The sequence below is a fragment of the Typopeltis vanoorti genome, chromosome 4 (assembly GCF_054136105.1).
Source record: "Typopeltis vanoorti isolate ZY-2024b chromosome 4, IOZ_Tvanoo_1.0, whole genome shotgun sequence".
In the NCBI taxonomy this organism is placed as follows: Eukaryota; Metazoa; Arthropoda; class Arachnida; order Uropygi; family Thelyphonidae; genus Typopeltis; species Typopeltis vanoorti.
Genome location: NC_143552.1, coordinates 90,029,763 through 90,052,850, shown reverse-complemented (window position 1 = coordinate 90,052,850; position 23,088 = coordinate 90,029,763). Strand labels below are relative to the sequence as shown.

General features: G+C 34.2%; 1 protein-coding gene across 1 annotated transcript in view; it reads right to left on the bottom strand.

Moving 5' to 3' along the window:
* The window catches only part of LOC150107488 (uncharacterized), a 54,906-nt gene that overhangs the window by 20,439 nt on the left and 11,379 nt on the right, over positions 1 to 23,088 (bottom strand). Inside the window, exons 2-4 of the mRNA XM_090391907.1 lie at positions 12,472 to 12,532; positions 8,289 to 8,429; positions 4,468 to 4,527 (exon numbers count right to left, since the gene is read on the bottom strand). Coding sequence (XP_090248033.1) covers positions 4,468 to 4,527; positions 8,289 to 8,429; positions 12,472 to 12,532 — 262 coding nt within the window. The remainder of the gene's footprint in view (positions 1 to 4,467; positions 4,528 to 8,288; positions 8,430 to 12,471; positions 12,533 to 23,088) is intronic.

Here is a 23,088-nt window from a genome sequence, read left to right as displayed (position 1 = left end):
CCAAACTTTTAAATGAAGAGAAGTGTGTGTTAATACATGTAACTTACGGAAAAATATAATTAATTATAAATATGTCAAATTTATCCCGAACACCCTGTATATATATATATATATATATATATATATATATATTATGAGAATTCATTTTTACTCGGTTGGAATATTATGAAAAAGCTTTAATGACTGTTACCGAGAGATAAAAAGATGACAAGATATATTTAAAAAGATACTACTAGTTTACTAGTTTCGTTGAATAGATCAACATCCTCAGGTATCACAATCAAAGAAGTATATAAAAAATTACAGACACTTAAAATTGTAATAACAGAACAAGTATAAAAAAACAGTAGTGTGTTTGAAAAACAAATGCGAGTATGAGTTCCAAACAAACGTATACTACGCGCTGTCGTGAGTGCGCCAGTACTGAACAGAAGCAACGTGTGCATCAGAGAGATTGTAACTCAGGCCGTTGCTGATATGAGAGGAATCTAGATAAATTTCCCTGGATTCGACAATCTTTCTTTCGAGTTCATCGTAGCACACATGGATGTTAGAAGTTTGAGTCCAGTTTACAATGTGTTGGCGGCCTTCGTCTAAGTTAGCTGAAAAGAGAACGTGGCTAGAGAGAGCGCTAGCTCTAGTCCTGTTATAGGAAATATCTCTACAGTGTTCATCCAAACATAGAAGGATGGATTTAGCAGTCTGTCCATAGTATGGCTTTCCACAATCACACAAAATCTTGTACACTCCTGGAAACTGAGTAGGAAGATGTTTCTGTTTATGTTTGCTAAGTAATGAATGAATGAAGTTTTGGAAGCGTAGTGAAGCAAGTTTTGAAGTTAAATTTCTTGAGAATCTTGGCCAGTTTTGGTGAAATAGAGCTGATGTAAGGCAAAGAGATGAAGGCTCTTGGGGAAGAGGGATCTTCAGAAGTAGTTGAGTGCCTGGGGGAAAGAAATTTGTCAATTTTCTTTGGAGAGAAACCATTGTTAATAAAAGTTTTTTTTAAGAAAAAGGAGTTCATTTTCAATTTCCGTTTCTTCTGTAAGTAATGATTTGGCTCGGTGAGCTAAGGTGGAAATAATACCACATTTTTGTGGGGGATAGTGATGGGAGGAAGCATGAAGGTATCTATCAGTATGAGTAGGCTTTCTAAAAATTGAGATTTTAATGCTCTCAGCACATCTGGTAAGTTTGAGGTCTAAAAAGGGAAGGCAGTCATCCGAATCCAGTTTGAAGGTGAAAGAGATTTTTTCATGGCACTTGTTTAGGTGGTCTAAAAATAAATAGAGGTTATTGACACCGTTCTTCCCAGATGAGGAAAATATCATCAATATAGCGGTACCAGACTTTTGGTTTAAAGTGAAAGGAGTTAATAGCTTTTTCTTCAAAATCGTTGAGAAATATATCCGCAAGAATCGGAGAGAGTGGGCTGCCCATAGCCAGACCTAAGTTTTGAAGTAGATCTTATTATCATATTTAAAGTATCCTGACTTTATGCAATGGGAGAGAAGAACAAAGAGTTTTTTTGATAATTTGTTCTTGAGAAGATCGAGGACTTCTTGAGCAGGTACATGTGTAAAGAGAGAAACAATATCAAAACTGGACATCAAACTTAAAAAAAAACGGATTTAATGTCCTTGATTTTAGAAACAAAATCTGCAGAGTTTTTAATATGTGAAGAGGAAATTCCAGAAAGATTTCTTAGAAAACTCGCGAGATATTTGGAGAGATTATAAGTAGGAGAGTGTATGGCCGCCAACACATTGTAAACTGGACTCAAACTTCTAACATCCATGTGTGCTAAGATGAACTTGAAAGAAAGATTGTCGAATCTAGGGAAATTTCTCTAGATTCCTCTCATATCAACAACAGCCTGAGTTACAATCTCTCTGATGCACACGTTGCTTCTGTTCAGTATTGGCGCACTCGCGACAGCACGTAGTATACGTTTGTTTGGAACTCATACTCTCATTTGTTTTTTAAACACGCTACTGTCTTTTTATACTTGTTCTGTTATTACAATTTTAAGTCTCTGTAATTTTTTATATACTTCTTTGATTGTGATACCTGAGGATGTTGATCTATTCAATGAAACTATTAAACTAGTAGTATCTTTTTAAATATATCTTGTCATCTTTTTATCTCTTGGTAACAGTCATTAAAGCTTTTTCATCATATCTATATACAGGGTGTTGGGGATAAATTTGACAGTTTCGTAAGGAAAAAGAAAATCTTCTTTGTATCTATTAAATTTAATGAATTGACAAAAAAACATTACAGGCAGAGTTAATTACAATACTATCAACAAGATTTACTCAAAATAACCACCATTAGCATCGATCACAGCTTCAATTCTGCTTTGGAACCTCGAACAAGCTGATGCTACAGTCTCCCTGGGAAGGGCCGCAAAAACTGTTTTAATTTTATCCATTAACTGGGCTTTTGTATTACTGGAAGTGCGATTGGTGTCTTTTTCAACTGCGCCCCATACAAAATAATCCATGGGGTTAAGGTCTGGGGAGTTTGGAGGCCAAACATTTGGACTGGTGAAGTCGTAGAAATTTTCAGACAACCATTTTTGACTTTTCCCAGAGGTGTGGCAAGGGGCCGAATCCTGCTGCCATACATACGGCCTACCATTGGCTACCCTTGTTATCCAGGGCTTGACTACAGTTAGCAACTCCACGAACAAAGCCCGAATTCCAATGCCAGGGTTCTTCAACACCTGTTCATGCAGATTTGCGAGGAATTCTGCTGTACGAACGCAATCAGATCGTCTGCTAGGGATCTTTCTTCTTGCTACATCCTCGTAGTCACCATTGTAAGTCTCTAGTTCATGCCTGATTGTTTTTACTGTATTCAGGGAGCATTGGGCAGCAGTCGTAATATCCTTATTTTGATGGCGGGCACGAATCATCATGATACAAGTTATTCTCTTCCATGATTCAGGTGGGTTCCAGCTATCCATCCTTTCTGACATCTTGTATATGAATGAAGAAGGGTCCAAACTTTTAAATGAAGAGAAGTGTGTGTTAATACATGTAACTTACGGAAAAATATAATTAATTATAAATATGTCAAATTTATCCCGAACACCCTGTGTATATATATATATATATATATATATATATATATATATATATATATATATATATATATACATACATATATGTAGAAAGTATTAGTTTTACTCCACTTTCTTTCTACATACATATACATATATATATATATATATATATATATATGTAGAAAGAAAGTGGAGTAAAACCAGGTTTAAAATTGCTTGGTATCTTTAACATATATATATACACACACACACACACACACACACACACATATACAAATAAATAGTGCAATAGTGCACTACTGCAAATATCTACAAAATGTCTACTGAACAAATAATGCAATTAGAGATAGCTGGAATAAAAATGGCACAAAGTAATAAATCACACATTGCTACCCACAAAAACTATGCTGTGTAGACTCAAGCAAAACCATATGTTGCAATGGAAACACAGTATCCAACTAATAACTATCGTCGAATTTTTCAATTACATGAAATAAGTGTTTGTTTGATTGAAATTTTTGATGTCATTATAACATATCACAAATGCTAACTTCAAATAAATTTCTACCATGAATTGAAACATGCCATATAATGTGCATTTGAGTTTGCCTGCCAGCTCAAACACAAACAAGCAGCAATAAAAATTCAATCAAAGGTTTGAAAGTTTGTGTGGGTTGAGCCTGCCAGTAATGAGAAGTTCCGTCAGAATGATAAACAAGCAAAACAGCTGGCAGCTACGATGTGACTACGGCATGGAAGATTAGGAGACCATCATTAGAACTGTTGTGTAATTGGATTTTGAGAGGTTTGGACATGATTTCATCAGAAATAACTGCAAAGAGTTTTTTTAAAAAATGCATCTCTAATGCCCTGGATGGGAGTGAAATGATGCTATTTGGGTACATGTCTGTTTGTTTTAATTTAATTACAGAAGCATTTGTCACTAAAGATTCATATATATATTTCATGATGAAGGTGAGTGGCTGATCGCATAAATAACGTTGATAATTAAAATTTATAATTAACTGTTCTTGCCACTCATGATGTCTGTAATATTCAGGCTGAAACATATGGCTTTAAATAAATATTATTATTTATCCTTCATATTTTTTGCATTAATTTGGAAAAACCCCCCTTATGGCACAAGTATTCTTAAACAAGATTTACTGCTACATATGAGAATCTGTGGATGTCCAGTGAACATATAGATAGATATGAGATATTACTATACAGAGTTTTGTCATTTTTATACAACTCAAGTTCTCTCGAATTATATAAAATGTATAAAACAATTAAGAAAAATTGTTTCATATTTTCTTTTTGTGTTTCTCTCCAACAGTAGCATAAAAGAAGACAAGCAAAACATTGTAGTTTATACTGGATTTTAAAAGACATACCAAAACCCATATCTTCATCAGATTCCTCAGACTCTTCCTTTTTCTCTTCCTTCTTGGGTTCTAAAACAAAAAGATTTTAGATTTGTATTTAACATTAATAAGCAGATTACTATTTATTAGACTGGAATTTTTTTTTTTTTCCAAATAAAAAAAATAAATAAAAGTAAACTGATCCTGTTTAACACATCTTAATTCTAGACTTCTAACATTTTGAAAATATTTAAACTGTAAATTTTATAATTTAATTATAATCATCATCATGCCTATCAAGGATTTAGGCCTAGAGTGGCCTGTTCCAGCCTTAGAAGTCATCATTGAATCTTTTAACAGGATGTCCTGTTTTTCTTTTTCCTAATGGCTTGTAAAAGAAGGCTTGTTTTGGTAATTTAATTATGCTACATATAAAAATATTCACAATTCACACAATATTTATAAAATAACTTCATTATTAGGATAATAGCCTCTTACAAGCAGACGTGTCAGCTTCAATTCACAGTGAAATGAGAACAGCTACCACCAAGTGCAACAGCCATTTATAAACCAACAAAATAAAGTGAGCAATGAATTCCACTCTGAATGCAGAAAAGCATACAGAAGGGACTGAGCAGTTGAATGCTGGCCATTCTTTGAGAGCAATTTATCAGATGGACTCTGGAATTGTACAAACTGCATTAACGAAACTGAGTTTATGAGAAGCCAAGTTATGAAGCTAAAACAAGTGACTAGGCCTAATATTTGAATGAAGATGGGAGCTTAGAGTCACAGACAGGGTGAATCCAAAATGAAATTTACACCATTTTGAGAAACACTATTGACTTTTCCCCATATGTACAAAACAATCTACTTATACAGCGCTTTCAGAATTAGTGTATAAATTTATTATATTCGTTCTTTATATGTGAATAATAATATAGTCTGATTACTTGAATGTGACATCAGTGACCAACTCAGAATAAGTAGAAGAAACAACAGAACTATGCAGGAAATTTCAAATGACAGACAACAGAACAAGGAATCAAAGATATTGTGTGTGATGATTATAGAAACATTCCAATGACAAAGGGAATCTATCTGTAATCAAGTAACTAAAAGAACACTTTAACCACAGAAATTCAGTGCTCTAAAGTAATTATACAAGTACCATATTTCCCACTAAAATAATTCTGAAAACTAAAAAAAAATTAAAAAAAAGATCCGTTTAGGATTATTGGTGATGTTAATTGAACTTACCAGCCCATGTACTAATATAGTTTTATAAACCTGATGAGGAGATTAATATAAGGGATGTGCCAAATATCTGGTTTTACTTGATATTTGTCTAGAAAAGCCAAAAAATAGTCCTGTTACAAGCATCATATAACAAATGCAATAAACTGGGAAAAGCTTTTCCTTTATCTTGTGCTATTAATGCCAAGGCTCATTGTATTTGCTCCAGAATTTAATTTGGTATTGTACGGATATACTATGATACTGTTAGCAGAGTGTATACTTCCCTTTATTCAAGTCAGCAGTAACTATTATAAAACATGACCGTCCTTTATCAAACCCATGCTTTTCTTTGCAAAGTATAGATTGTCTGTCAACCAATTTGTGTATGCAAGTTCTTACCAACTTCTCTAAGATCTTTGCAACCATCCTTACACAACAGAACTTCCTTTGGGATGTGCCAAAACTTCAGTTGTATTCTGAATGGAGATCCTATAGAACAAGTAAAATATTTCATCTATTTAGACACAGTTTTTAGTGAAGAAGGCAGGCTAAATCTGGAAATAGAATAACAGAGTAAGCAAAGCTGATATGGTGGGTAGCCAGGTGAATAAATTTATATCGGATAAAAGAGAAATTAACCAAGATATACATTAGAAAGATATACATTCTTTCTATTCCTTTAGGATCTTTCCTGAGTGTGATGACTTAAGTTATATAAACATGTTAAGGATCAAGGCCTTTCAGGTGAACATTTCTTTAGCACATGTGCTAATATCCTATCTGGCTACTGCTAACTTTATATCCAAATTATGCAACAGCTGTCAAACCTCATTTTTAGGAGTACAACCACACTGGACAAAGATAAAAGTGCATAAAAATGAGGTTTTGACAGCTATTGAATAATTTGGATATCAAGTTAGCAGTAGCCAGATAGGATATTAGCACGTGCTAAAGAAATGTTCACCTGCAAGGCCTTGACCCTTAACATGTTTATATCAGAATTATAGAATTAGTGTATAAATCTAGTGCAAGTCTCCAGCATTCTCTAACTAAACTGAATAACAGCTGTGACAAATTTGGCATGAAAATCAGCAATAAAAAGACCAAAACTATGAAAAATAGGCAGGAACATAGAAAACTTCAGTTGTATTCTGAATGGAGATCCTATAGAACAAGTAAAATATTTCATCTATTTAGACACAGTTTATAGTGAAGAAGGTAGGCTAAATCTGGAAATAGAATAACAGAATAAGCAGAGCTGGTATGGTGGGTAGCCAGGTGAATAAATTTATATTGGATAAAAGAGAAATTAACCCAAACACCAAACTAGCAGTAGAGGAAACAGAGTTTAAACCAGTTTTATACTATGGATTTGAGAATTGAGTTAGAAATAAAGCACTTGATCAAAGACTAGAGACCACAGATATGAGGGTTCTGAGAAAAATTAAGGGAGTGAACTGATGGCATCAATGGCAGAATCATCTTAAAAATGAAGATATTAGAAAGGCACTTGACATTATTAGCATTCAAGTGCCTTTCTAATATGTAAGCAGAGCTAATCTAAGGTTGTATGTCACTTAAACAGAATGAGTGAAGAAAGGTTAGCAAATCTAGGTCTCTTTCCTGCCATCTTGGCAGGAGAGAGACCCAGAGGAAGACCAAGGTCTAGGTGGATTGATTCGGTCAGAAGTACCTTAGAAGTACGAAATTATTAATTGATTTGGAAGAAAATTGTTGACAGGAGATTAATAATAATGTAAACTTAATCATGTAGTGCTGTCATAGTAACCAAATACCTTTTGGGATTACATATCAGGAAACTGATTATGATGTTTATATTTTGACATGTTAATGTAAATTAATGTTGCATATCCTAAATCATCTTCATAATGAACTAAATGTGCAGACTGCACCATTAAAAATAGTAATTCCAAATCAGAACAGTTTATTAGATAAAGAATCTTTCGAACACAAAATGAGCTGTTATCCACACAGATTTTAATTACAGAAATGCAGTATGTTATGCCATATTTCTTTATAGTTCTAAAAGAGCAGTACTGGTTTATGCCATATGTCCATCACTGGGTCTGTCCAATTAGGAAAATAATTATTCACACTAGTTGTGTAAATCATCTCTCCACCCACCCTGAAAGTGACTAATACAGGCTAACTAATGTTCATGATTAGTATTCTCTCCCTCTTTGTAAATGTAGGTGATCAAAGTTAACTGCTGAAGTTTTCACATTTTTGATTTTAATGGTATAGACTTTCATGTTGTACTTTTTCATGGTTTTTGATGGTTGTTTCCTACCAATCCTTATGGTTTTCCTAATTTTTCTTTGTTCTATTTCTTCCATTCTTTGTTTCACAGAAAAGAGAGGAAATTTCCCCCCCCTCCCAAAATTCACTATAGTGAACCTTGGCTATAAGAAACTGTGTCCCTAAAGATTTGCTGTAACAAACATCTATAATATGAACAAACAGATTTAATGCAGTTAGCAGAATATCTACAAGTAATCTAGTTATGTAATCTAGTTATGAAATACACAACTAGATTACGTGTAGATATTCTGCTAACTGCATTAAAAACAGATTTGCAACACCAAACTTACCTTCTTTAGCTGGTGACTCTCCAGCTCCTATTGCAGTACCACCAACAGCAACAGCCTCACCAGATGCTACTCCAATACCAGTACCCACACTAGTAATAAGTTGTTTCAAGTCAATTCCTTCTAGAGCTTTGGCAAAAAGTGCTGTGTGTGTTGAAAGATAGATAATTAAATTTTTGATTAAGGTTGTTTATCTACAATAATTCTACAAATATAAATGGGTGGTACTTTATAATATGGCAGATATTTTGCAAGTGCACAGGAAAATTAACTGTCAGTGTAAAGCAACAGAGCAAAATACTACTGCTTCTCAACCATTTCCAAAATAATCTGAAATGTTGAAATATGGAAGTATTAATTTTACAACAGCACAATTTAGAAGACTTGATGAGAGCTTACCTATTGATATAAAATAACACTACTGAATTAGAGGATTAAGGGAAATTTCTGTACTCAGGATTCAAAAAATAAAAATAAAAATAAATAAATATAATAATCATATCTGAGAAGTCTATGAATTTAAAGAGTAAACCACTGAGGTTTATTTAGGGAATTTTTTTAAAAAATGTATATAAAAACAATTGTTTTAATTATCACAAATATATTGTGATAGAAATAATCAAAGTTAATAAAAAGAGCTTTGTAGTTGAGTATGAACTCATGCAAGTATATATGATGCTCTAATCTGACTTGTTATCCTTGCTGGAAGTAGTTGTGGTTGTTTAGGAATATGCCAAAGCAATTAAGGTTATGAAGTAAATTATGTTAGATATGTGTTCTTAATCAGTCCACTGGTTTAAGGAGAGAAAAAAAAATCCTGAATATGAGACTAGTTAACTCATCAATTAAAAAATCCTTCAAGTTTTGTGTGTCATAGACAGGATAAAAAAAAATATTTTCAACAAAAGGGTCTCTGAGGATGCTATGGAGGTATATACACTAGAAGCAAGTCACTATTATTAGCAAAATCTTACAGTGATGTCCTCTTCACAGTTATCAATGACCAGATACTGGAACTACTGCAGCCAACTCACATAAGCATACTCTGTTTAATCTCCAATGCCAAGAGCCTAATTATGGTATGTTAGTTATATAAATGCCATTACATCATGATTAAATTGATCTTCAATTAAGTTAGCAAACTATTGTTTTTTTCTCCTCTTTATTTTGGAACTTTTATTTCCTTTAATTATTTCCTATGAAGATGGATGGCAAGACAATTTAGCATACTTAAGTGGAATGATAAAGAAGTTCATTTCCAAGATATGTTTTAAACATAGTAAACAGCAAAACTATATGCAACTATCTTCTTGTTTTCAGGAAAGGCACACTAAAAAGCTTTATTATTAGGATAAATGTATAACAGCAAAATAAAAAAATAAAATAAAATAAAATAAAAAAAGCAAAATAAAATATTTGCAATGAGGTAGCTATACTATCTGCTTTGGGAACTTGGCTAAACAAGTAAGAACATGACTTTAGCCCTGCTCTTGCAACATATGTTTTAAGAGCTATTTAAAACTATTGCAACTAAATCAGCAGGAATGAGGGCCTTCATTCCCCCCCCCCTCCCACTCCAAATTTGTGATCATTATCCATGAGTTGGTTCTCTATGACCAGGGGTGCCTCGTGCATAGGCACTGTGGAACTGCAGCACCCCCAATTTTTCTCAATATATAAATATATTTATTAATTTATTTATATTTACTGTGTAATATTTAATTTTATCATCAACAATCCTACACAATTTTCTTATTTTGTATAAAAAATAATAAAAATCCATCTTGTAGCACTTAGGAGGGCGAAGGATGCTAGCAGCACCGTGTTTACCATAGTGTCATATTGCTATGCGCGAAGCATATGCATGTCATAGTGAGATGCAAGCTATTAGCATAATACGGCACTGTCCGTTGCGCAGTTCCACTGTTGTTTATATGCAGTTTATACCAGTAGTAGAGTGTTCGTAGTGCTTATCGTGTTTACTCCGTCTCTTTAAATATTTGGATATTTCAATTAAAGGAATGGATTTTATTTTTTAAGTAATTTTAAATTATACTAAACTGTATAATTTTATCGATAATAAACAATATTTTTTCATGAAACAAAACAAGAAGAATATATTTTAATTTTTAAGTAATTTTGAATTATACCAAACTGTATAATTTTATCGATAATAAACAATATTTTTTCATGTTTAATTTATTTTTAAAATATTTATTATAATTTTGATATTTTATCCAAACAAGTGTAGGTATATTTTGAAAGTTGCAGCACCCCCACGATTTCAAGCCATGAGCTCCAACTGGCCATGACGATACTCCAAGATAAAAATCTGAAGTATTTCAAATGGCTTGCATTACAAATCAACTATACTCAGTTTATTCTACGGATCAGGGTATCTATAAAGAAATCAATTCCAAATTTGAAAGGTCATGTGCAGAAAACTTACTTCCTGCTCAAACAGTAATTAAGCCACATGGTGCCTACTCAAAGCTACTGGATGTAACTGCTGTCCTTTACCACATGTATCATTATCTGACATTCCTATTAATAATCAGGAATTTAAGAAAACTCATATGGTTGACCTAATGACAATCTTCTCTAGCTCATATAGATGACAAAAGCAAATTTGAGTCTCGGGTCTGGGTTAGTCCCGAGCGGGTGGAAAGAGGGGAAAATAGTTCCACTGCATAAAGGTGGTTCCAAGACTGCTGTAGTAAATTACCGACCGATTAGCATATCAGGAATCATTGTCAAGGTCTTAGAGAAAATAGTCAAGAGGAAAATACAAGATTGGATAGAAGAAAATGGGATACTGTATCGGGGACAGCATGGTTTTGTGAAGGGTCATGCCTCAGTAACTTGCTCACGTATTATAACACAGTGACGGCTGAACTGGATAAGGGTAATGGGTTTACGGTGATTCTACTGGACCTTGCCAAGGCCTTTGACAGGATTCCACATGGAATTCTAATCAGTAAATTGCAGCATATGGGAATGGACATAGGGTTGGTGAGATGGATAGGAGGGTGGTTGACGGAGAGATATCAGAGAGTGGTTTACTCGGGAGTAGAGTCCACAAGACGGCCTGTGACTAGTGGTGTGCCACAAGGATCTGTTCTTGGACCACTACTGTTTAACTGCTGTCTTACAATGTAGTAGCACTTTTTCAAATTGTTTTATTTCATTTTATTTTGTGTTGCATTGTTAACATACCAAGAATGCCTTTGATACTTAGATGAAAATTTCACATTGATTAAAATTATTTCCATGAAAGTTTGTTTCCATCTTTAATTTCTAAAGATGACAGCTTACATAACTATTTTAAAACAGTAGTGGCATTGTGTAGGCAACAGTATTTTATTTATTTTTTAAAATAATCTGGAAATATACTGCTCTAGAGTCCAAACATGGAACTTTCTCCAGCCATTTCAGGCTTCCAATAATCAGGGTGATGACATTCATCACCTATCTAAAAAGGTTTGAGACCCTCCATGTTCATGGAGGTTTCTGAACATGGAGGGTCTCAAACCCACAGCTCATTATTTGGAGAGTGAGTAAACTATAAACTTGGCCATGCAACCAGCACTGTATGATACTTCTGATCTTTTGTCAGATATGAGAAGACTCCTCCACAGCATGGGCACAAAAAGGTCACCTGGTTCAGAAGGTACAGAAGGTATTTCTCCATTCCCAACTGTGCTCAAAATTTGTCCTCTAAAATTAACATCCATCCAGTATCTAGCAGTTTAATAAAATTTCAATGGCAAAATTATTTGCAATTGGAATTATTTGATATGGGCTCCCTCACACGTGTTTAGTCATCACATGAGCAATCTTTATATGGACTTCTGCAAATGATGATTTAGCTTGTCTCACACAGAAGTTGCAGTACAGTTGACCCTTGAACAACAATTTTTTTTTTTTTTAATCAGAATCTTTCTGCAAAATGGTCAAAATGACAAAGAACACATACAGTTAACAGACAAAAATACAAAATACTGTATATAAATGGTAGATTTGTGAAATGCAGATTGATTCGTACAGTGGCCTTCTGCAATGAGTCCTAGGGCTCTATGGAGATTGTCACACAACAGTAATTCTTAAGTATAGCATAATTTTCCATTCAACTAAATATCTATAAGAAAGCAACAATCTCAGTTTGTACACAATTTAATTTATTTACCTGGCCAATAAGGTTCCACATCCACATTAGCAGTCTTTAGGATAGTGGCAAGCTTTTCTGCCTAAAATGAAAATGTCACTTAAAACATTTATTTAATTGAAAAAAAGAAAAAAATTATTCCTTAAGATTTATTGAATGCATGCAAATACTGTACAAACAAAAACTACTCTTCTCCAAAGCTTAGATACAAAAGTGAAATCCACACAAACTATAGAATATGCATGAAGTAAAAACATTTTACCTATTTTTTAGCTGACTATAAACTAAAATATCACTAAACAGTGCTTGTAAGAATGTCCTTAGAATTGCATTATAAAAGTTTTTCTGGTAGATAGTTATGAGTAAATCAACGTATTAGTTATTTAATAAATAAAATATATATAATATAATAAAAATAAATAAAAATTATTACTTATATAAGTATACATATCAATTATAGCCTATTATTTTTCAGGAAATAACATATACCAAAATATTTATAAAGACTTTAACCCCCCCCCAACTAGCCATGATGTCTATAGATGTCCAGCTCAATCTGGATATGATTCTGTAACACCCGTTAAATAACATGGATAAGAAGTGCAATTTGGTCTCATTATTTCATCCACATCGGCCAGTAGGGAGGTTAATACTTGCCTATATTTTGCCATTGCCATCATTATCAGAGATCACAAAAAACAACGAGATATGCATGCAGGCCCTAACACTAGGCAAATGAGGCTGAAGAAAGGCAACGAAAGTCAGGCCTAGAGTCCTAAACAGTGCCCCATAGTGGTCTAAATTGGGTGGTCTTGGCCATTGGGGCTGAAGATCAGAGAATTACTGCTTCTCCTAAATTTGAGGCAGTCTCATGCACCTAAATTTGTTGGAGTATGGAAAGTTTTTCAGAGCTGAGGCAGATTCAACAGATGGCCTTCTTCCAGCGTATCCTGTGGTGGGTGTCCAAAGCATGGTCTGTAAATCCGTCAATAGAATTCAGAAATTCTATTTCGAATCCAATTTTCTTATGGGTTTGTCAGTGGTTATAAGATTGTTTTGACAGCCGTTAGGATTTTTGTCAATTTTTTTGGATGTGTCCCAGATATATGGAATGGTGATAGATCTTGAGTAATCTCTGCTCTGAAGGTTGCAGTAGCAGGGTTTCAATATTTTTTGAGAGGCTATATTCATTGGCTAAGAAAGTGTTAAGGATATGGTCAAGTTCAATAGTTAGAGTACTGTTATCAGAACTGATTAATTTTGCCCTGTTATATGGGCTTTTTTATAATCCCATATTGTTGGTGGGGGGGTGACTGCTGATGAATGTATCTACCTGTATATGAAGGTTTTCTGTAAATGGAGAATGCCAAGGATCCATCAGGTGGCATGTAATCAGTCTAGGAAAAAGAAAACAATGGTCTCCCATTCCTAGACACTGATTTTTACTGCTATAATTCCAATATCTCTAGGGGTAAAGATAAATGAATTACCAATGCCCAGATAATGCATGTAGTTTACATCACTATGCAAGATTTGCTTAATAAAAAATGCATTACTTTTAGGCACACCTCCATACTTGTTTGGTTTGAATACAACTGAACTGAGGTTGTGGTGTATTAATACAGACTTAAGGAAATCAATATCTTATTTGTCAAATAAATGTTCTGAAACCACTTTTTGTTTTGTAAAAGAAAGCAGTTTTTGTATCACTCACAATTTTTTTACTTTTTTACATTGATTCTAAAAATGTGATCTAAGTGTTTTTCGAATTCAAAAAACCCATTAGCCCTAAGGGTTTTATTTCATGAAGTTTATGCTGATTTCAAATGTTTCAACATTTGTTTATAACAAAGAAACTGACTTTTTTCATAGAAATTGTGTGAGGTTAGAACTGAAAATGTGTGTGAAAATTATCATATATCCTTAATAAATAATTTATTAGCGTCCAGTTTTCTCAGTGGCCATGATAACTGAAATTAAGCAAACTTAAGCATAGTTAGTAACTGGGAGGGTGTCACTTGAGAAAAAGTATTTCGTTACTTCTACAGCTATATCATGTTTAAGTGCCTTCCACAGTGCAACTTGAAGCAGGAAATACATTATGCAAATTATGGAAACAACTACCATGTTAGAGTAAAATTTTAGTTTAATATAAACCAAAATAAACACTCGACATTTCGACCTTCACATTAAGGTCATCATCGGGAGTATACACACATACACTCTCTGTCCAAAAAGAAACTGAACATTTGATAGCAAATAAAACACAGGCCAATTATAATTATTCAAATCATTTATTTCAACCAATATACTCTCCCTCAGCTTTGATTCAGCATTTGGCATAGTTAATTAATTCATTAAATGAGTTTTTTTTTATATCAGTTTTTGGGATAGTGTTGAGAGTCGTGGTTACTGCCGCTCGAACGTTTTCAATTGTGTCGTATCGCTTTCCTTTCATCGGCAAATGAAGTCGGGGGAAGAGAAAGAAGTCACAGGGTGCGAAATCAGGTGAATACAGCGAGTGATCCAACACACAAACTTGGTTTTGGCTAAAAAACTGTCTCACGATGTTCGAAAGATGAGATGGTGCATTATCGTGCAAAAGTAACCAGCTGCCTACATCACAATATTCATGCTGTACTCGACGAATTCTCGCTATCAATCGCTTCAAAACTTCAAGATAAAACTCACCATTGACTATCTGGTCAGGCGGAACGAATTCTTTGTGGATAATAACCTTGGAAACAAATGTCATAAATCTGCATTGTCTTTACTTTTGACTTCTCCAAGCGACTTTTTTCGGATGCCCCTCTTCTGGTGATCTCCACTCACCAGAAGAGGGGCATCCATGTTTCGTCACCAGTAACAATCATTTCAAGGAAGTTTGAGTCGTTACGAGCAGTTTTAATGAGGTCCTTGCAGTGTTCAATTCGATATATTTTTTGGTCGGTCAACTTGTGGGGAATAAATCACGAATTCAATTTACGAAGGCCCAAACTCTTGGTCAAAATGTTGTGCACAGTTGATGTTGGAATCCCCAATTCATCTTCAATCAATCTCACAGAAAATTTCGGGTTTTCTTTGATGAAATCACACATTTTTAGAATGCTAACTTCACTCAGTCCAATTTTTGGAGGGGCGGGATTTTCATCATCCTCAAGCGTCTCACGACCACTTTAAAATCGCTTAACCACTAGTGAACTTCAGTATGGGATAAGCATTCTTCACCGTGTGCTTTCTGATGCATTTCATTAAAACTTTTACTAAGTTTAACACAAAAGTCAATTGCAGCTCTCTGTTTGAAACTCATTTTCTGACCATTTGTCAAAACACACTGTCACTCTTGGTACCATAACTCAGCTTCTAATGAAACAAATGTCATAAACAGTTGACACAACACTAATGAAGGTTGCCACTTTTGACAACAAAAAGATACAACAGGCGGCACCACTAGTTTCTTCTATTTTCGAAAAGTTTGGTTTCTTTTGGACAGAGGGTGTATATATACGACGAAATGAACTGCACTACAATCTACATGTCATGCTAAAGCTACTAACCAACCGTTAAAACTATTGGCTTAACCTCTGGTGGGGAAAAAACCTTACTACATCAAAACTAGACTCCTATTATTATTATTATCATCCATTTGGTTGTTGTTGTCGAGTCCATTGAAGAGCTTCTAGATATGACCATGGATCTGTAGAACTGCTTTGGCAATCTGTTGAACTTTGATGAAGTAGAGCTTTTCTCTAGGGTTTAATAAGTTTAGTTTAATCCTTTATCCAAGTGTGAGCAAACAAAGTTTGCACCTTAAAATATCTTCAGGACTGGGGTAAGGTAGTACAACACCGGGCAACTCGAAGCAAAGGTGGACCAAGCTAACATCACTCCTATCTCAGTATCTTCCATAATGCAAAACACACATCTCCTTGCAGATATGTATAATGTTATGCATTTAAGGGAAGGGCCACTACCTAGACTAGTTTCGACCTTTATTGAGGTCTCTTCAGTGGGAGCCAGGCCCAGAATTGGAGATACCAGGCAGAAGCAATGGCGAGGTCATCTTTACTTATAAGAGTTGCCAAACGGTGTGCCACCTTTTTATTAAATTACTCTGGATTTAGAGAAAGATGTTGAAAGTTTATTTTTCACTTTGTTAGACTATAATAAATTTAGTTTAATCCTTTATCCAAGTGTGAGAAAACAGTTTGTGCCTGAAAATATCTTCAGGACTGGGGTAAGGTGGTACAACACCGGGCAACTCATAGCAAAGGTGGACCAAGCTAACATCACTCCTATCTCAGTATCTCCCATAATGCAAAACACATCTCCTTGCGGATATGTATAATGTTATGCATTTAAGGGAAGGGCCACTACCCAGACTAGTTTCAACCATTATTGAGGACTTTTCAGTGGGAGCCAGGCCCAGAAGTGGAGATACCAGGCAGAAGCAATAAAACGAAGAGACCTCAAGAAAGGTCGAAACTAGTCTGGGTAGTGGCCCCTTCTCTTAAATGCATAACATTATACATATCCGCAAGGAGATGCGTTTTGCATTATGGGAGATACAGAGATAGGAGTGATGTTAGCTTGGTCCACCTTTGCTACGAGTTGCCCGGTGTTGTACTACCTTACCCCAGTCCTGAAGATACTTTTAGGCGCAAACTTTGGTTGCTCACACTTGGATAAGGGATTAAACTAAATTTATTATAGTCTAACCAAGTGAAAAATAAACTATCAACATTTCTCTAAGGTTATTGTCAATTTTCTGTAAAGCAGCAGCAATTGCTGGACAAGAATAAATATGGACAGGCATTAGTTCAACTCCTAGACAGTTTTTGCATGTTTCATAGTTCCTATTACCGTCTGGCTAAATTTTCATACTTTGTCTGGCGATGATTGTGGTTATTTCTCTATTTTCATTAATTTCACTGATTTCATTCTTCCTCTTGATAGTTTGTTTTACCAATCTTATTTTGGCGACAGCATTAGCATCAATTAGTGATAGTGCGTGTAATTTTTGAGGTAAGTATCTTGCTTCTTTGGCTCTGTCTGCTCTTTCATTGCCTTCAATATTTACATGGACTGATATCTATTGTAGTGTGCAGTTCTTATTTTTCAAATTTAAGGTCGTTAGTAGTTCATGATTTCCTGTGTGAGATTTGTTTTTCCATTTTTTAATGCCTTAAGTGCAGATTTTGAGTTACTGTAGGTTAGAAAATTAAATTAAGCTGGAGAGCAACATGTTTACAAAAAGGAAAAAATTAATAAATAAAATATATATAAATAAAAATAAAGAAATAAATAAAAAATTATTACTCATATAAGTATACTTATAAATTACAGCCCACTGATATGGATAGTGGTCAATATAAGCTGAAAAATTGCTTAAAGTCCTAAAGTCAGGGTCTGCTACAAACTAAGTAGGCTGAATGTGTGCCATCCAAATTCTTTGGATTTTTATGCCACCATTATTGTTAAGATTGGGGGTGGTTAATCAAAATTTCACAGGCTTCTTTAAATTTCCATTCATACCAGGTTTTTGTATTATGTAATGAGCAAGTACTTTTCCAATCAATTTGATGCAGGGTGTTAAGAGCATGATCTGAGAGGCCTGCTTCACCAAAATGCTTAAATTTAATGTTGTTTGTGCTTTTTTTTTTTTTTTTTTTTTTTTTTTCGAATAGGGACTGTACATCCAGTTTCCCCAATATAAGGATGTGCCAATGGGGGGAGAGGATCCTTAAGAGTTGAATATGTTTTTTAATTTTTAAAGGTAGTTTAAAAGTGGCATTAAGATTGTAATGGTGTAGGATTCTATTAACTTTTTCTGATAACCCTTTAATGTATGGGATAGCTATAGTTTTACTGTAATCTATATTATTTTTTGATGAAGTTTTATGAAGATCTTTATTAATAGTATTTTTGCTATAGCCATTATTTATAAATGTATTGCTAATACTTTTTTTGTTTAAGAGCTTGTTCATTAGAGAAAATTGTTATGGATCTGTTTTTGAGGGTGTTAATGACTCCAAATTTTTGCAAAGGCTGGTGATATGAGTTAGCATGTATATATTGGCTGGTATGTGTAGGCTTGCTGTAAACAGTGAAGGACAGACAGCTAGACAGCTTGAGAGAAGATGTGTGACTAGTGTATCCTGGATACACCTTATATTGAGGAAACTGGACGTACAATCCCTATCCATAAAAAAAAGAGTACAAATGACACATTAAATTTAACCATTTTGGTGAAGCAGGCCTCTCAGATCACATTCTTAACACCCTACATCAAATTGATTGGAAAAGTACTTGCTCATTACATCATACAAAAACCTGGTATGAATGGAAATTTAAAGAAGCCAATGAAATTTTGATTAACCACCCCAATCTCAACAATAATGGTGGCATAAAAATCCCAAGAATTTGGATGGCACACATTCAGCCCACTTAGTTTCCAGCAAATCCTGACTTTAGGACTTGAAGCAATATTTCAGCTTTTATTGGCCACTATCCCTACCAGCTGGCTGTAATTTATATGTATACTTATATAAGTAATAATGTTTTTATTTATTAATTTTTTTTCCTTTTTTGTAAACATGTTGATCTCCAGCTTAATTTAATTTTGTAACCTAATGGATAATAATAATTATAATAATAATTATAGGACTCTAGCTTTGATGTAGTAAGGTTTTTTTTTCCACCAGAGGTCAGGTCAATAGTTGTAACGGTTGGTCAGTAACTTTAGCATGTCATGTAGATTGTAGTGCAGCTTGTTTCTTTGTACATATGTGTATACTCCAGATGATGACTTTAATGTGAAGTTCAAAACATCGAGTGTTTATTTTGGTTTATATTAAACTAAAGTTTTACTCTAAATGGTAGTTGTTTTTATAATTTGCAAAATGTATTCTGATCACCATGTAATCATGAAGGAAAGGATGAAACAGAAAATGAATTCATGGAGGTGTCAAGAAATAATAAATGGTCACATGTTACTGATAAAATGAGTTATATCGGTATCAAACTGATGAACACTAATACTGTAGCTACTGAAATATAACTCACTTTTTCCTGAAAATTAAAGTTAAAAAAATGTAGTGCGAGAGATATGCGGAGATTTTCGGAAACTAAAGTTGTTCAGGAAAAAATTAAATTCTCAGTATTCATTATAATTGCTCACATTTATAAAATGAATACAATTAAATTTTAATTATCAATGTTATTTACTAGCTAAACAAAAGTCATGGGAGGACTTTGGCAAAAACATAGAAAATAAATATCAAGAAGGCAGCAAAATATTCTGGAGATTGTTGAACAGTGGCAGCCCATACATAAGCACTGCGACACTGCAGCACCTGCAGGAAAAAATGAAAAAATTAAATTTTGTTTGTGTTTATAAATAATAACAATGCTTACAACATTATATAAATGCAGTACAACATATTAAAGGTTACAGCTTATGTTTTGACATTGAATAGTTAATAATTGGAATTGTTCGATTAATGCTTTAGATTATGGAACAAATGCACTGCGATCTAACGCCGATATTCATTTGCTCGTCATTGCACGTTACATCATTCCCAACTGTAACTGCTCAAATGGCAGTGTATTTTTAGTATGCTTATGCGCCTTATTTTTGTGAGATATGAAAAGTTTATTATTGGTGCGTGTGCCTGGTGAACTATTTTTGTAAATCTTATTTTATTAAAATAACATAATTATTTATTTATTATAGATACAAGGCCGAATTATGCCGAGTGTCACTGTTGAAAATATGAAAAGAATATTTTTTCAATAATTGTTACACGAAACAAATGCACTGCGATCTAACGCCGATATTCATTTGCTGTCGTTGCATGTTACGTCATCAGATACACTACCGCTTGGGCACTGTATCTTATGCCTGAACTCATTATTTCTGCGAGATATGAAATGTTTATTATTGGCGCGTGTTCGTGGTGAACTATTTTATTGTAAATCTTATTTTATTTTGTTAAAATAACATAGAATTATTTATTTATTACAGATACAAGGCTGAATTATGATGAGTGTCACTGTTGAAAATATGAAAATAAGTATTTTTTTTAATTACACGAAACAAATGCACTGCGATCTAGCGCCGATATTCGTTTGCACTTGTCATTGCTATTGATATGAAACTTTTATTATTGGTGTTTGTTCATGGTGAGGATGAAATATTTTTAATATGTAAATTTATTTATTAATAAATTCATTGCTGATTAGGAAAAAAAAGTGTTTTTTTTTTTTGTAATTGCAGCACCCCCACTTAAAATTTTCACTGGCCACCACTGTTGTTGAAGAAGCTTAGAAATGGAGGAAAGAGTGCTGTAAAAGAAGTCAGAGATGATAAAGGTGACATGAAAACGGGAGGAAAAAAGATATCCTTGAAGTATGGAGTAATTACTTCAAAAAATTGCTAAATGAAACAAGCAGTGATAGCACATAACTGGTAATTGACTTAAGGAATTTATAACACATAAAACGGATATTAATTAAAGGAAACTTTAATGAATACCTTCAATATTTCGATGTCACATTGCCATCTTCAGGAACATACAAATATGGTATGTGCAGGCATGCACTAACAAAAGCAAATGAGGAAGAAGGCAAGAAACTAATATTGTTCTAAAAGTCCTAATGGTATCCACTAGTGGGCTAATTGGGTTGTCTTGGCCGTTGGGCGGAAGTTCTCATGATGTAAGTCTCCCAAATTTGGGGCAGGCAGTCTCATGCACCAAATTTTGTTGAGGTTTGGAACATTTTTTTAAAGCTGCTGATGATTCCATGAATAATCTTTTGTACTTGAACTTGCTGTGGTGTATTATTTTAGTTTTCTTTCAACGAATTCTATGGCATGGTCTGCAAGCCCAGAGTGGCTGTACTGGTGAAACCAGATGTAGTCTTTGTGTTCTGAAATCCTGATATTCGCTGTCCTGCCTGTTTGGCCAAAGTAGGACAATTTACAGCTGTAAAGGACCTGGTATACACCAGGTAGGTCTATGGGAAGTGGTTGCTCTTTGATAGAGCAGATAAGGGATGCCAACTTTTTATATGGTCTATAACAAGAAGTTAGGTCATATTTTTTGAGGATATTGGTTATTTTCTCAGAGGTGCCCCAGATGTAGGGGATGGTGATAGATTTAGTGTAATCTCTATTGTGAAGGGGGGGTTGTGGTTTACTGGTTTTAGTATTTTTTGGAGGTTGTAGCCATTGGCTAAGAAAGTGTTGAGGATGCAGCTTAGTTCAGTGGTTAGGGCATCGTCATCTGAGCAGATTAATTTTGCCTTGTTATATAGTGTTTTTATAACCCCATATTGTTGTGAGGGGGTGGGGATTGTTGGTGAATGTATCTGCCTGTATCGGTGGGTTTTCTATAAACAGAGAAAACCAACGATCCATCAAGCTGGCGAATGATTCGAGTATCTAGGAAGGTACTGAAGGTATTCATTAAAGTTTCCTTTAATTAATATCCATTTTATGCATTGTAAATTCCTTAAGTCAATTACCAGTTATGTATGACCAACGTATAAGCCTTACTACAAGTGATAGCATAGTGGTAAAAAACATTCAACAGGCATACAGTCAGGAATACTTGAAGTAGAAAAAGCCATCAAAGGCTTGAAATGTGGAAAGGCGGCAGGAGTAGATGATGTTCGGCCAGCAATGCTGAAGTATGGTGGTATAAAAGTGTTACAGTGGCTGCACTGCATAGTTCAGAATGCCTGGGCAGAGGGACGAATTCCCAGTGATTGGAGTAGAGCTCTCATAGTACCCATACATAAAAAGAGAAATAAAACTGAATGTGAGAATTACAGAGATATTTCTCTACTGAGAGTTCCTGGTAAGATTTATGCAAGTATACTTGAGAAACGGTTGAGCAGAATTGTGGAAGAAAAGCTTGGTGAAGAACAAGCTGGATTCAGGCCATATAGAGGCTGTCAGGATCAGATCTTCACTTTACGACAAATAGTCGAGAAATCATGCGAATATAACAAAGATCTGTATTTAAGTTTTGTCAATCTGGGAAAAGGCATATGACAAGGTGTCAAGCTATTCAATATGCTACAGTTATATGGTGTCAATGGGGCATTATATCAAGCAATACTTAGTCTTTATTTGAGTTGTAAGTCAGCAGTTAGAATTAAAGGAAGTACAGGAAGATAGTTTAATGTTAAATCTGGTGTGAGACAAGGATGTACATTATCCCCTCTGTTATTCATTATCTATATGGATCACATTATGAAGGAAAGTGTTATTAAACATGATATCAAAATTGGAGATGTTAATGTCTGCTCTTTGCTTTATGCAGATGATGTTATACTGCAAAATAAATCCGCTATAAGTCTGCAAGATTCCTGACTAAATTGAATAACTGTTGTAATAGATATGGTATGAAGGTCAGCAATAAAAAGAAAGACAATGAAAATAGGAAGAATCATTGAAAATATCAACTGCATTATGAACAGAAAACCTGTGGAACAAGTAAAACATTTCAGCTACTTAGCCATGATTTTTAGTGAAGATGATAAATTAAATATGGAAATAGACAACAGAATCAACAAAGCTGGTATGGTAGGAAGTCAATTGAATAAATTCATATGGAATAAGAGAGAAAA